At 43.6% G+C, this 15670-nt stretch overlaps 1 protein-coding gene across 1 annotated transcript in view; it reads right to left on the bottom strand.

The window, feature by feature from the left end:
* Window positions 1–1924: 1924 nt before the first annotated feature.
* hfm1 (helicase for meiosis 1) overlaps window positions 1925–15670 on the bottom strand; it is a 109686-nt gene continuing 95940 nt past the window's right edge. The window contains exons 33-37 of the mRNA XM_078561898.1: window positions 13306–13530; window positions 12133–12235; window positions 3411–3489; window positions 2171–2331; window positions 1925–1982 (exon numbers count right to left, since the gene is read on the bottom strand). Coding sequence (XP_078418024.1) covers window positions 1925–1982; window positions 2171–2331; window positions 3411–3489; window positions 12133–12235; window positions 13306–13530 — 626 coding nt within the window. The remainder of the gene's footprint in view (window positions 1983–2170; window positions 2332–3410; window positions 3490–12132; window positions 12236–13305; window positions 13531–15670) is intronic.

The following is a 15670-nucleotide window of genomic DNA, read 5'->3' as shown; positions in this document are numbered from 1 at the left end:
CAGGGTTCACGCTGGCCTCAAGTGGGATTCGCGTTCTGCCATGGCGGACACCATCGGATGATCCCGCTGATTTTACACCAGCATGAAACCCATTTCTTCCCCTTACGTTGAATTGTCCCCCTTCCGCCTGCCTTGATACCCACCACTAATGGGGCCAGAAGATTCCATCCATATTGATTTGATTCCATAGTCTGCGCTGCGCTGGTTGTTCTCAGCTATGATGGCAATATGACCACTAAAATTAGCCTGAAAACCTCTAGCCTAGGGAGAGAAAATACAATAATTAGGGTTTTTGCTTCTAATCTCTGCTTCCAATGAACCCCTCCAACCCATTGGAAATTAAGCGTATGTGGATGCTGGATGAGGACAGCATTGGGCTCAGCTGTGTTGCTCCCAACAGTGAAATAGCCAGCTGGCATTCCCTGTTTAAACTCATACATGGAAAACAACCACTTGAGTAAAGTACTTTATGAGCGTGTCCAGTACTTCTGCAGCTAATACCCTCAGGAGAAAAATAGAACAGAAAAGATGAGGAATACAGGCAAAATAAATCAATTTCCAAAAAAATTTCCTATTGCCAATAAAGAGGAAAAACTAGACTTATTGCCCTTGATTCCTTCTCCCATCAGCGGCAATTATAATATTATTTTATTTATTGATGCATAATAAACAAACTGGGTTGAGATACTGGACTCTTGAAGGAACACATAACTTTATTCATGCAGACAATCGCCTCTACTGAATTGGTTTTTTACATTCAATTCAAATTCGTTTCAAAAGCTGACAGTAACTCGACTATAATCATTAAATTATCTTAACATTTATGCTTACAAGTAATCGTTTACCTGTTTAAAATGTGTATGTATATGCATATTTCCTCCTCGTTTTAGCTTTTTTCATGACAAGCACAATCACTACTCTCCAGCTGAGAAGGCTGGCAGGTGTCGAGCTTCTCTTAAAATTACAGCATCGACATGTCACTTAAGTTAGTCAGTGGCTGAGCTTGAGAACTAAGGGAAATATTTTACACATTACACAACAAAATGTGTGGCGAATCAATCGTTTCAATCACATATGTATTCAACAAAAACAAAATACTGCAGATTCTGGAAATCTGAATTAAGAACAGAAAATGCTGGAAGTACTCGGCAGGTCAGGCAGCATCTATGGGGAAAGTGACAAAGTTGACGTGTCAGGTCATTGACCTTTCATAAGAACTGGAAAAAGTTACAGCTGTAACAGGTTTTATGTAAGTACAGGGAAAGAGGGAATTAAAGAAAAAAAGAGGCAGGGAAAGGGAGGGGAGGGAAGTGGAGGAAAGAAAAGGGAAGGTCTGTGACAGGGTGGAAGGCAGGGTTAAATCTCCCCTGACTTCCACCTACTATTTCCAGCATTTTATGGTTTTTTATATTATATATTTATTCAAAGTTGATCTTTCACAAAACAGAGCTGATGCATTTTTAATTGTAAAGAAACATAATCATATAGTTTGACAGCAAATTACATTAGTTCAGTTCTGAAATTCAAACATGGGATTCAAGCAAACACTTGGTGCCTTCATCTGAAATTCCTCTCTGCTATTTTATTGGAAGTGCTAATCTATCAAAATTAGGTAGATTAACACCTCTGCTCCAATAATGAAGAGAAATTTCAGGCAGATGATTTAACTTTTGTCCACTTGTATCCAATGTTGTTTGTCTTTGCAGTTCAGATATATAATACTTAAAACGATTTGCTTCAAAAAGAAACATCAATTTCCATCGTAAATACTGACAGTAAATTCAAAAATTGTCACTTATGTACCATTTTCAAAGCATGTTCTAGTTGGCGCATGTCTCAAACAGTTAACAAAGTGAAAGGGTTTGCAATTTGTTGATGCATTGCAAATATATTTGTTGTTAACAAGTTTTAAGCAAATGATATTCTAAAATATGCCATCAAAAATGCCAAGCAGAGCATCACACTCTTCCTCTGAAGCACATCTGGAATAGACAAAATTGCAATCAAATATAAAATAATCTACAACACACGGAGTAAATTAAATCATTAAAGTTCGGGTTTATCTTAAAATATTGATGTTTACATTTTCACATTGTAAAATTCTGAAACTCAGCTCACATTCTGATTTCTATCCTAAAAAAGCTTTTCCTAATGAAATACATGCACCCACCTGGATTCTTTTTCAGTGTTTGTACTGTATGGCCGAAAACAATCTAATGGCCCACTGGTTTTGGAATACTTCATCACATTCAGTTCAGGAGATGCAGAACTCAGTCCTTCCTTGGAACCTTTCACAAGACTTGTGTGATGAATAGTTCCAAAGGTTTTAGACTGCAATATAAAATTAATATTTATCAAAAATTTCACCTAGGACAGTTTTCTTTATATTGTGATCAGATACGCATTCAATCTAAAATTTTAAATGAAATAATTTATTTAATTTTTTTGAAGCCGAGTTGTTATATGTTGTTATATTACTTGTAAATATCTCTAAATAGCTAGGAACTACATGGTTAGGAACTAATGTGTTATGCGTAAGTGTTCCAGGGGACCACATTTCACAGTTCCATTACAGACTGAAGTGATGTGTACATAGGCAATTCAAGTCTATTTCTCTTTTGATCCAGACAGCATGAAAAAATTAAACATAAAGAGTTTCTGATCTATACAAACTAAAAGTGTGATTATTAACAACATCTGGGAACCAAAAAACAAGAATAATCTATAGCACGAGGCATATTAGAATTTACTTGAAAGTATTTGAACAGATTATTGTGATCACAGATTAGTAATCGGAATATTTAGATGTCACAAATATCTTGTTGCATTTCTCCTGCACTAAATGCTGTTTAGCGCCCTAACGTACTGAAATTACACTTTTGGATGCCAGTGTATAAATAGTGCATTCACATGAAATTTATCTCTCTGCTTTTACATGGAAGTATTAAATTATCAATTTTAAACAGGTTAAAAACTCCACTAAAATAGTGAAGGGATGAAATAATCATTCCTATGCTGGTATCAAAAAAAAAATTTCAAAGCACATGCTATATGACATCATTTCATGTCAGATGATGCCAAATATATTTTCTATTGTGGTATCTGTAACATGTTTTTTTAAAAAGTACCAATTTTATTTTGAACTTATGCTGGCAATAGTGCAAGTTCAGCATCAAATTTAGCAGAAAAGCACACTTTTTCTTGTCTTCCCAGCTGGAATGCATCAATTCTGAAAGATGCTGCACCAAGTTGCCTTGTCAAGAATTGATAAAGGCACCAGATTCTTACTTACAAATTTAAGTGACAGTTTGGGGACTAAGACTTGCAACCTTTGGACTTTTAAAGGAATGATTTTATGGTTACATTACCAGACTGTTACATGTAATAAATTTCTTTATGTTACAACTTACTGTTTCTTGAACTGTCGAGTTAAATGATAATCTAGAATTCAAGGAGCTGAGTTGTTCCCTTGTTGGCAGATATCCAGCGCTGAGAAAATCAATGAAAATATGTTTAGCAAAAACTACTCATTACACACAATAGAAGTGCTAAATTATAGGAATACAGTATTTTTTTAAAGCTGAACCACAAGATAATTCAAGAAAATGCAATTACCTATAAAGTTCTTTTTAATTATAATATGGTTCTTGGGACCTGCTGTATTCTATAATAAAGTGTTTTGACATCTTGGTTGTAGTCATCAGGCTCACTGCTGCTATTATACTAATTCAACGAGTATAGGACATATATTCTAAACAGCAAAGTCCACATTCACATGATTGCACTTAATTTCTCTGAGTACTAGTTTTAGGGTGGCATTAATTATTTTATTCTAATGATCAAAAACAGACCCTTGTAGATTAAATCTGCTACCATCTGAACAAGCAGGTCTTAAATGCATTAATACACACTGGGATCCATTTACTGGATCATAGGCCTGAGTTAATATAAATAATACATAACAATACAGACAAAGAGATGGTTCAGGAGGGCGGGCTTTAGATTTCTGGGACATTGGGACTGTTTCTGGGGGCGGTGGCACCTGTACAACGCAGACGGGTTGCACCTGAACCGGAATTGGACCAACACCCTTGTGGGGAGGTGTGCTAGTGCTGTTGGGAAGGGTTTTAAACTAACTTGGCAGGGGGATGGGATCCTGAGAGGAGGTTCAGCAGGGGGAGATGCACAGCCAAAATTAGAAGAGACAGCGTGTGAGTCTGGAAGGCATAGAAATCATAGGCCAGTTAAGGCACAAGGGAGTTTGGCAAGGTTGAATGGTTTTTATTTTAATGCCAGGAGTCTGACAAATAAGGTAGATGAGTTAAGGGCACAAATTAACACATGGAAGTATGATGTCATTGCTCTCACAGAGACATGGGGAAGAATTTTCCCCCCGTTGGGGGGGAAGTGCAGGAGCGGGCGTGCCTCCGATTCGCGCCCCCGATTGGGGGCGTGCCGCCATTTTATGTGGGCGGGCCAATTAAGGCCCACTCAGCATGACGTCCGCCAGGAAATACTATGTGCTCCCTGTGCGGGCGGGGGGGATTCACCCTGCTGAGAGTGCGCTCTTTCATGCATGTGCACGAAAGAGTGCACTCATCTCCCTGAGGCTAAGTGCTGCCTCAGGGAGATCGGCACCAAATAAAAAATGGTGAAGGGGCAAAAATAAAATTTCCTTGACATGTCCCCTGAGTTGGGACAAGTCCATCATTTTAAAGCATACATTTATTAAAATTTTAAAAACCCTCATGAAACCTCAGCCCGCCCGCTTTTTCTGAACCCAGCTAGGGCTCCCGGCCTGTCCACCAATCTTAAGGTTGGACGGACAGGTCCATTAATTATCTCGATTACTTTTTAAATGGCCTCAATAGGCCGTTGATAGGTTGGTGGGTGCACAGCTGATTCGGCTGCACCCCCGCCGACCTGAAAATCGAAATGATGCGGGGTGATGTTGGAGTTCCGCCCGACATCATCCCATGACATTTTACGTGTCGCTGAACGGACCCCGCCCTCCCCCTCGCTGACCTAAAGATCCTGGACACGGTTGAGAGAGGGGCAGGATTGGCAGCTCAATATTCCAGGATATAGGGTCTTCAGGTGGGACAGGGAAGGAGGTAAAAGAGGAGGGGGTATCACAATATTGATCAAGGAATCAATTACAGCAGTAAGGAGGGATGACATCTTAGATGTCTCCTCAAATGAAGCCCTATGGGTAAAACTGTGATACAAAAAAGAAGCAATCACATTGCTGGGAGTGAACTATAGGCCCTCAAACAGTCAGAGAGAAATAGAAGAGCAGATATGTAGGCAAATTTCAGAGAAGTGTAAAAAAATAGGGTAGTAATGGTGGGGGGGTTTCAACTTCCCCGACATTAACTGGATTAGTCATAGTGTGATAGGTTTAGAGGGAGCAGAATTCTTATACTGCATCCTGGAAAGCTTTTTAAGTCAGTACATAGAAGGTCCTACAAGAGAGGGGGCAGTCCTGGACTTAATTTTAGGGAATGAAGCTGGGCCAGTGGTATAGGTATCAGTGGGGGGGCATTTTGCAGATAGTGATCATAACTCCGTTAGATTCAAGGTTGTTATGGAAAAGGACAAGGATGGGCCAGAAAACAGAGTTCTAAATTGGGGAAAGGCCGATTTTAATAAGGTCAGATATGATTTGGCCAGAGTAGACTGGGAGCAGCTACTTTTAGGAAAATTGGCATCAGAGCAGTGGGACTCATTCAAGAAGGAAATAGGAAGAGTACAGGGCCAACATATTCCAGTTAAGACAAAGGGTGAGACCAACAAATCCAAGGAACCTTGGATTTCGAGGGATATACAGGATTGGATAAAGAGAAAAGGGGAGGCTTATGGCAGATACCGAGGGCTCAAAACAGCGGAAGCCCTAGAGGAGTATAGAATGTGTAGGGGGGAACTTAAAAAGGAAATTAGGAGAGCAAAAAGGGGGCATGAAAAAACATTGGCAGATAAAATAAAGGAAAATCCAAAGTTATTTTACAAGTACATTAAGAGTAAGAGGATAACTAGGGAAATAGTAGGGCCCATTAAGGACCATAGTGGTAATTTGTGTGTGGAGCTGGAAGACGTGGTTAGGGTTCTAAATGAATACTTTGTGTCAGTGTCACAAGTGAGACGGACGACGTGGGTATGGAAATCAGGCAGAAGGACTGTGATATAATTAAAGAAATTAGCATAGAAAGGGAGGGAGGAGGTCCTAAGTGGTCTGGCAGGCTTAAAAGTAGATAAATCTCCAGGGCTGGATGAAATGTATCCCAGGCTGTTGAGTGAGGCAAGGGAGGAGATAGCAGGGGCGCTGGCAATAATTTTCAATACCTCTCTGGCCACAGGAGAGGTGCCAGAGGACTGGAGGACAGCCAATGTGGTATCGTTATTCAAGAAGGGAGGAAGGGATAATGCAGGGATCTACAGGCCAGTCAGTCTAACCTCAGTGGTGGGGAAGCTATTGGAAGCAATTCTGACGGACAGAATTAATCTACACTTGGAGAGGCAGGGATTAATCAAGGACAGTCAGCATGGTTTTGTTAAGAGGAGGTCAGGTCTGACCAATTTGATTGAATTTTTCGAAGAGAAGACCGGGTGCGCAGATGAGGGCAATGCATTTGACGTAGTCTACTTGGACTTCAGTAAGGCTTTTGATAAGGTCCCGCATAATGAAGGTAAGAGCCCATGGGATCCAAGGCAATTTGGCAAATTGGATCCAGAACTGGCTGAGTGGCAGGAAGCAGAGGGTGATGGTTGAGGGGTGTTTTTGTGATTGGTTGCCTGTGTCCAGTGGGGTTCCACAGGGAGCGGTGTTGGGTCCCTTGCTGTTTGTGGTATATATAAACGATTTAGACTTGAATGTAGGAGGGTTGATCAGTAAGTTCGCGGATGACACAAAAATTGGTGGGGTGGTAAATAGTGAGGAGGATAGCCTTAGATTACAGGAGGATATAGATGGGCTGGTCAGATGGGCTGATCAGTGGCAAATGGAATTTAATCCGGATAAATGTGAGGTGAGGCACTTGGGCAGGACAAACAAGGCACGAGAATACACGATGAATGGTGGGACCCTGGGAAGAACCGAGGATCAGAGGGACCTTGGTGTGCATGTCCACCGGTCCCTTAAGGTGGCGGGACAGGTAGATAAGGTGGTTAAGAAGGCGTATGGGGACTTGTCTTTATCAGCCGAGACATAGGGCTGAATTTTCTGCCTGTCGGGCGGGCGGGCCCGACCCAATCTCCAGCGGGCGGGGAGCCGATCCCTTCCAGAGAAGCGGGCCCCGCCGCCATTTTAAGTGGGTGTACCAATTAAGGTTCGCCCAGCGTGACGCCCTGCGGGAAGCGATATGTGCTTCCTGTGCGGGCGGGGGGGATTCCCCAAAAGCGAGAATGCGCTCTTTTACGCATGCGCACGAAAGAGCGCACATCTCCCTGAGGCTAAGTGCTGCCTCAGGGAGATCGTTGAAAGTTTTATAAACTTTAAATATAGAAAAATAAAAAAATCCTTAACATGTCCCCCTCATGACAATGTCACATATGATGGGACATGTTAATAAATTTCACTGAAACTTTAATAAACTTTTTTAAACCCTACATGAACCTTATCCCGCCCGTGGATGAGGTTTCATGTTTTTTCTCCTTCCCGCTGGGGCTCCTGGCCTGCCCACCAACCTTAAGGTTGGATGGGCAGGTCCTTTAATTGTTTTAATGATCCTGTCAATGGCCTCAATTGGCCATCGACAGGTCGGCGGGCGCACAGCTGATTTCACTGTGCCCCTGCTTTCCTGAAGATTTAAATGGGGCGGGTTCCCCCTGTCGTCATCCCGCGTAATTTTCGTGTCGGCGAGCAGGCCCCCCCCCCCCTGCTCACTGACAGAAAAATTCAGCCTATAGAATATGAGAGCAGGGAGAGCAGGGAGGTTATGCTGGAACTGTATAAAATGCTGGTTAGGCCACAGCTAGAGTATTGCATGCAGTTCTGGAATCCGCATTATAGGAAAGATGTGATTGCACTAGAGAGAGTGCAGAGGAGATTTACCAGGATGTTGCCTGGGCTCAAGAGTTTTAGTTATGAGGAGAGATTGGATAGACTGGGGTTATTTTCCCTGGAGCAGAGGAGATTGAGGGGGGACACGATTGAGATGTATAAAATTATGAGAGGCATAGATAGGGTAGACAGGAAGGAACGTTTCCCCTTGGTGGAGGGATCAATAACCAGGGGGCATAGATTTAAGGAAAGGGGCAGGAGGTTTAAAGGGGATGTGAGTAAGTATTTTTTCACCCAGAGGGTGGTGGGAATCAGGAACTCACTGCCTGAAAGGGTGGTAGAGGCAGAAACCCTCATAACATTTAAGAAGTATTTCAAGGTGCACTTGCGATGCCATGGCATACAAGGCTATGGGCTTAGTGCTGGAAAATGAAATTAGAATAGTTAGGTACTTGTCTGACTGGTGCTGACTCGATGGGCCGAAGGGCCTCTTTCTGTGCTGTAGACCTCTATGACTCTATGTCCAGTATCTTTAGGTCGGCGAGCGGGGGGCGGGGCCTGCTCGCTGACGCGGAAAAATTTGCAGGATGATGTCAGGCGGAACTCCAACATCACCCCGTGTCATCAATTTTCAGATTGGCAGGGGCGCAGCCGAATCAGCTGTGCACCCGCCAACGTGTCAATGGCCAATTGAGGCCATTTAAAAAGTAATTGAGATCATTAATGGACCTGCCCGTCCAACCTTAAGGTTGGCGGGCAGGCCGGGAGCCCCTGGCGGGCTTCAGAAAAAGCATGAAACCTCATTCATGGGCAGGATGAGGTTTCATGAGGGTTTTTAAAATTTTAATAAACGTATGCTTTAAAATGATGGATATGTCCCAACTCATGTGACAGTGTCACATGAGGGGACATGTCAGGGAAATTTTATTTTTGCCCCTTCACCATTTTTAAATTTGGAGCTGATCTCCCTGAGGCAGCGCTTAGCCTCAGGAAGATGAGTGTGCTCTTTCGCACGCATGCGTGAAAGAGTGCACTCTCGGCTGGGGGAATTCCCCCCCCCGTCTGCACAGGAAGTGCATAGCGCTTCCTGGCGGATGTCACGCTGGGCGGGCCTTAATTGGACTGCACTTCCCCCACCGACGGGGGGGAACATTCTTCCCTATGGCTCTATAAAGAAAGATCAAATCCCACAATGACAGCTAAGAATTGGTATTCAGTTGAAAAAAAAATCTAGAAGTAAAAAGTTGGCATCAGTAAAAGTAAACAGAAGTTGTCAGATTGTTGTATAAACACAATGGTTTACTGGTGTTCTTAGGTATGGAAACCTGCACTCCTTACCATTTTGTGACTTCGGTCCAATAAAAGTGGTTGACTCTTAACTGCCTTTTGAACTAGCAAGCCACTCGGTTGTACCATCATTGTCTCAGAGCAACTAGGAATGGGCAATAAAAGCTGGCTTTGTCAATGATGTGAAAATACTATGAATTTTTTTATGAGCCTTGATTAAAATCTAGCCTAGGCTGATATAATTAAGGTCCCTTTCCTTTGCTGATTGCAACAGTCACAACAAAAATTATTTTAGGCAATGTAAGACTAAATCCAGTTTAGGAACCAACAATTTAAAACTTGTTATAATTTTGTACGAATTGATGTTTTTATTCAGAGAAGCATCAATTATGAACTTGTATTTGAAACAGATTGTACAGCATTGAATTCAAAAACAGAATAATGGGGAGAAATTTCTCCCTGTCGGGTGGGCCGGTTGGGACTGGACACATGCGGGTACCGAGCCGATCACCGCCCACGATTGGCTGCGCACCGCCATTTTACATGGGCAGGCCAATTAAGGCCCGCCCAACGTGATGCGTGCCTGGTAGCGCTCACCCTACCTGTGCAGGTGCGGGGATAAGGGAGAGTTGGGGCCTATGCATGCGCACGAAAGAGTGCAGAAATCTCCCTGAGGCACGGAGCTGCCTCAGGGAGATTGAGTGCAGTTGCAAAGTTGGAAAAAAAATTAAAAATAAAATTATTCACATGAGCTGGGACATGTTTATGAATTTTCATAAATTTTTTTATTTAATTAATAAAACCTTCATGAAACCTTATCCCACCCGTGGATGAGGTTTCATGTAAAATGCGAAGGCTGCTTGGGCTGTTCGCCTGCCCGCCAACCTTAAGGTTGGACCGGCAGCCCTGTCAATTTGTTTAATTGGTTGATTAATGGCCCTAACAGGCCTTTGGCAGTTTGGCGGGCGTGCAGCCGACTCCAGTGTGTGCCTGCCGACTGGAAGATCGGAATGACGCACGGTGATGTGGGGACACACCTCGCGTCATTCTACACGTCAGCGTGCGGGGCCCGCCCCCACACGCCGAAGAGAAAATTCTCCCCAATGTTTAGTTCCATAGCAGTGGCAATCCTCATTTTGATGAACACTCACTTTGATGAACAACAAGTGCACCCAAACACCCTGGAAATTTCAATGAAGTTGGCATTTAACATTGTATGATATAGGGAAATATTTAACTCTGTGATTTATCAATTAAAATGCATGACTATTCATGCTTTCTGGTATGTGTATATTAGCCTGGAAAATAATTTCAGCAATCTTATTCTACAATCTTTTTTTATTTGTTCATGGGATGTGAGCATTGCTGCCAAGACCAGCATTTAATGCTCATCCCTAATTGCTCTTAAGAAGGTGATGAGCTGACTTGAACTGCAGTTCTCCTGGTGTAGGTGAGGGAGTACCAAGATCTTGACGCTGTGACAGTGGTGGAACGACGATATAGTTCCAAGTTAGGATGTTATGTGAATTGGAGGGAACTTGTAAGTGATGATGTTCTCATGCACCTGCTGCCCTTGGTCCTCCAGGTGTAAATGTCACAGGTTTGGAGGGTGCTGTCAAAGTGGCCTTGGCGAGTTGCTCCAGTGTATCTCGTAGATAAGACCATAAGGTATAGGAACAGAAATTAGGCCAATCGGCCCAACGAATCTGCTCCGCCATTCAATCATGGCTGATAAGTTTCTCAACTCCATTCTCCCTGTAACCTTTGATCCCCTTACCAATCAAGAACCTATCTATCTCGGTCTTAAATACACTCAATGACCTGGCCTAGATGATAAATTACAGCCACAATGGTGGTGAAGGAGTGAGTATTTAAGGTGGCGGATGGGGTGCTGATCAAGCAGGCTGTTTGTCCTGCAGGGAACTGACCTTTTGAGTGTTGTTGGAGCTGCACTCATCTAGGGAAGTGGGGGTTATTCTATCACACTTCTGACCTGTGCATTATAGATGGCAGAAAGATTTTGGGAATCAGAAGATAAGCTACCCCCCACAGAATACCCAGCACCTGATGTGCCCCTGTAGCCACAATATTTATGTGGCTGGTCTAGTTAAGTTTCTGATCAATGGTGACTCCCCAGAATGTTGATGGTGAGGGAATCAGCAATGGTAATGCTGTTGAACATCAAGGGAGATGGTCAGATTCTCTCTTGTTGTGGATGTTCATTCTCTTGCACTTGTGTAGTGCGAATATTACTTGCCACTTATCAGCTCAGGCCTGAATGTTGTTCAGGTCTTGCTGCACGCAGGCAGGGACTGCTTCACTATCTGAGGAGTTGTGAATGGTACTGAACACGGTGCAATCATTAGAGAACCTCTCTTTGTGACGTTGGGCAGAATCTTCTGTTCGGCGAAGGGGGGCGGGGCCCGCTTGCTGACGCGTAAAATGATGCAGGGTGACGTCGGGCGTGCACCCTGACGTCACCCCGCATCATTTAGGTTTTCAGGTCGGTGGGCGTGCAGCCGAATTGGCTGCGCGCCCGCCAACCTGTCAACGGCCTATTAAAGAGCCATGAAACCAGCACAATGCCCAAGTCTCCCGGGCACTCTTTTATCACCTGCAGCTTGCTATCCTTACATCATTGAGGCCTAGCCCTTAAAATGGATCGGGCCTCCCATTGCCAGCTGCGGTGGTCTGTCAGGCAGCCTGAAAACAAGCAGCCTGAAAATCTGAGTGAAAATCTTAAATAGGGGAAAAAGGAATTTGATATAAACATGTTAAGCGTTCAATAATGTCACAATAATGTTATTTCCAGTTATGTCAGTAAGCAATTACGTTGTAAAGCTCACCTTTTATATTTGTCATTAGTTGTTTGGTTCTGGAGCTGTTTCAAAGGACTTTCAGGCAATTGGTTGTATCCTGTTAAGTTTTGATATATGCTAAAGGAAGAATCTATTTAAATAATACAAATATTAGAATATTTTTAGATTCAATTGACTTTTTTTTAATCACTTAACAAGCATACAAAAGTTAGTACTCCTAGCAAAAAGGCTGAAGTTTTAATTTGTCTCATGGAAATTACAGAACTGTTGTATATTACGAGTAATCAGCAACGTAGCAGCATTCAAACAACACAGTTTGAAACCAAGCACACTGAAGCTGACTTTAGGATCCACTATGTGGAGAAAGAAATGCTTCTAAATTTGAAAAGTTTCTTAATATATGCATATTAATTCGAAACAGGATAAAATTGAGAATATTGCAAATGTAGTATTTCCAAGGAATTTCCTCCTGCCAGCTGTGATCTACGTGGTAGCTCTCTTGCCTCTGAGTCACAAGGTTCCAGCTTCAAGTCCCACTCCACGCCTGAGCAGAAAAGTCAAGGTTGCCTACTCCAGTGCAGTACTGAGGGAATGCTGCATCATGGCGGGGGTGGGGGTGGGGTTGGTGTGGGGGAGGTAACTATCTTTCAGATGAGACATTAAATAGCGAGGCCCCATCTGCCTGCCTGGATGGTTGTGAAAGAACCCATAGCACTATTTTGAAGAAGAGCATGGCCAGAATTTTGCCCTCGTCGGCCGGGCTCGGCGGGGGTGGAGGAGGGAGCGGGCAGGGGCGGTCGGGAGGCCGACTGGCGCCCACGATTGGCTCTGCACCCCGATTTCATGCGGGCGGGCCAATTAAGGCCCCCCCTGCGTGGGTCGCGAGCGGCAGTGCTGAGCCCTACCAGGGTGGGCGGGGGCAGGAGGGAGAGCGGACCTGGCGCGCAATTCGCACGTGCATGCGAAAGAGTGCTTCAATCTCCCTGAGGCACGGAGCTCCCAAGCATCGCCGCTGATCGGAAGATCTGGGCCATTATTTCTGGGATTGCTTACTATTCTTGAAATTTAGTAGTAACCTCTTTAGTGTAATACATTATGCAAACTTCTGTTTATAGTCAATCAAAACTTCCATTCACCAAACCTGAGAAAGCTTAGAAGTCTGAAAACTAAAGAATCATTCAAAAAGAGCTGCACTATTACCTGTTTGATAATCAGTGTTGATTTCCTCCGAACTAACAAAATTGCTAGCATTTACCAGCTTCTCATCATCAAAGTCATTCCATAAATCATCTCCTAGGTCAAAATTCACATTCATCTCTTCTGGTGACCAATAGCCACTTTCATCTGCTTCAGCAGAGTTGCAGTTAAAAGACTCTAGTGTATTTTGGCGTGGTAGAATCACAGTTGAACTTTGTTGTGATTGAGCTGCAGAATATCCCCATAAGAAAAATGTTAAACAAAATTTTTAGTGACTTTGACAAAATATTTTCCATAAATTGGTTTCCTCCACACTCTGTGCCAATCACCAATTTAGACAGTTGGAAGTTTATTCTGGAATTCTATTGGTGTTGGCCTTGAACACTTTGCTACAAAGTATGTGTGAGAGGGCTATTCTTCCCATCTCTATGCTGAAATGTCTAGCCACCTCTTGGTGCTTTTAGCTAATTTCAGCAGCTTGTAAATTCAAATCTGCGCCAGTCTGCTGCAACACTATGGCACCATAATTCCAGCAGTCACCTTAGTTATGTATATGTTAATTAAGCAAAGCGGATTTCATAATATGTAACCCTCTTAGAAAATAAAACCATTAGTTAGGATTTCTTCATCATGGAGGATCACCTGCTCATTACAGAATATTTCTGAGTTTCATTCTACGGAAAGCAATGGAATAAAAATCGGGTGAGTTCTAGAATGCCGGGCCAGAATATTGCCATCAGCGTGCGGGGGCGGGGCCTGACACACAAAATGATGTGAGATGACATCGGACGTGTGTCCCGACGTCATTGCCCGTCATTTAGATATTTCCTTCCGCGGGCGCGCGTTGGAGGTGGTTGTGCGCCTGCTGAACTGTCAACGGCCTATTAAGGCCATTAAAAAAGCAATCAAGCTTATTAACAACGCTGCCCGTCCAACCTTAAGGTTGGCGGGCAGGCGAAAAGCCCAAGCGGCCTTCCCGTTTTTCAGGAAACCTCATGCACGGGCGGGATGAGGTTTCCTGAAGGTTTTATTAAATAAATAAAAAACTTCCCCGAAAGATAAAAACATGTCCCATCTCATGTGACACAGTTACATGAGGGGACATGTTTAGATAACTTTTTAAATGCTTTATTTAATTATTTTAATATCAACTTAATCTCCCTGAGGCACGATTCTCCCTTCTCCCCCCACCTGCACAGGTAGCGCTGAGAGCTACTGGCCGTGCGTCATGCTGGATGGGCCTTAAAATGGCAGCACGCAGCCGATCCAGGGTGGTGATCGGCTCCGCGCCCGCCCCTGCCTGCTCCCGCCCAGCCCGATAAGAGAGATTGGACAGACTTGGGTTGGAGCAGAGAAGACTGAGGGGTGACCTGATCGAGGTGTACAAGATTATGAGGGGCATGGACAGGGTGGATAGGGAGCAGCAGTTCCCCTTAGTTGAAGGGTCAGTCACATGTGGGCATAGGTAAGCTTCTGGCCCAGGAGATCTGCTCTTACAGGTTACTACTGCTACAGTAAATTAAAAGAAACTTTTATTTATATAGCACCTTTAACATAGTAAATATCCCAAGGCACTTCACAGGAGCATTATAAATCAAAATTTGAGACTGAGCAACAAAAGGTAGGGCAGACAGCCAAAAGCTTGGTCAAAGTGATGGGTGTCAAAGTCTTAAAGGAGGAAAGAGAGGTAGCGAGGAACAGAAGTTCATTGAGGGAATTACAGAGCTTAGTACCTAAGCAGATGAAGGCACAGCCAATAGTGAAGCAATTTAAAATTAGGGATGCTCAAAAAACCACAATTAGATGAGCACAGGTATCTTGGAGTGTGTGGGGCTGGAGGAGATTAGAGGGGTGAGGCCACACAGGGATTTAAAAACGCGGATAAAAATTTTAAAATTCACTTGTTGCTTGACCAAGATTGACAAGGAGTAATTTGACAAGGAAGTATTCAATGACCGGCATGACACTAGGAAGTTCTGAGAACAAAGGGACCTTGGTGTGTGTGTCCATAGATCTCTGAAGGTGGAGGGGCATGTTAGTGGGGTGGTAAGAAAGGCATATGGGACACTTGCCTTTATCAATCGAGGCATAGATTACAAAAGTAGGGAGGTCATGTTGGAGTTGTATAGAATCTTGGTGAGGCCACAGCTGGAGTACTGTGTGCAGTTTTGGTCGCCACATTATAGGAAGGATGTGATTGCACTGGAGGGGGTGCAGAGGAGATTCACCAGGATGTTGCCTGGGATGAAACATTTAAGTTATGAAGAGAGGTTGGATAGACTTGGGTTGGAGCAGAGAAGGCTGAGGGGTGACCTGATCGAGGTGTACAAGATTATGAGGGGCATGGGCAGGGTGGATAGGGAGCAGC

Source organism: Cetorhinus maximus, chromosome 17 (genome assembly GCF_964194155.1).
Source record: "Cetorhinus maximus chromosome 17, sCetMax3.hap1.1, whole genome shotgun sequence".
Taxonomy (NCBI): Eukaryota; Metazoa; Chordata; class Chondrichthyes; order Lamniformes; family Cetorhinidae; genus Cetorhinus; species Cetorhinus maximus.
The sequence above is the reverse complement of the archived record's forward strand: the minus strand, read 5'-3'. Positions and strand labels throughout refer to the sequence as shown.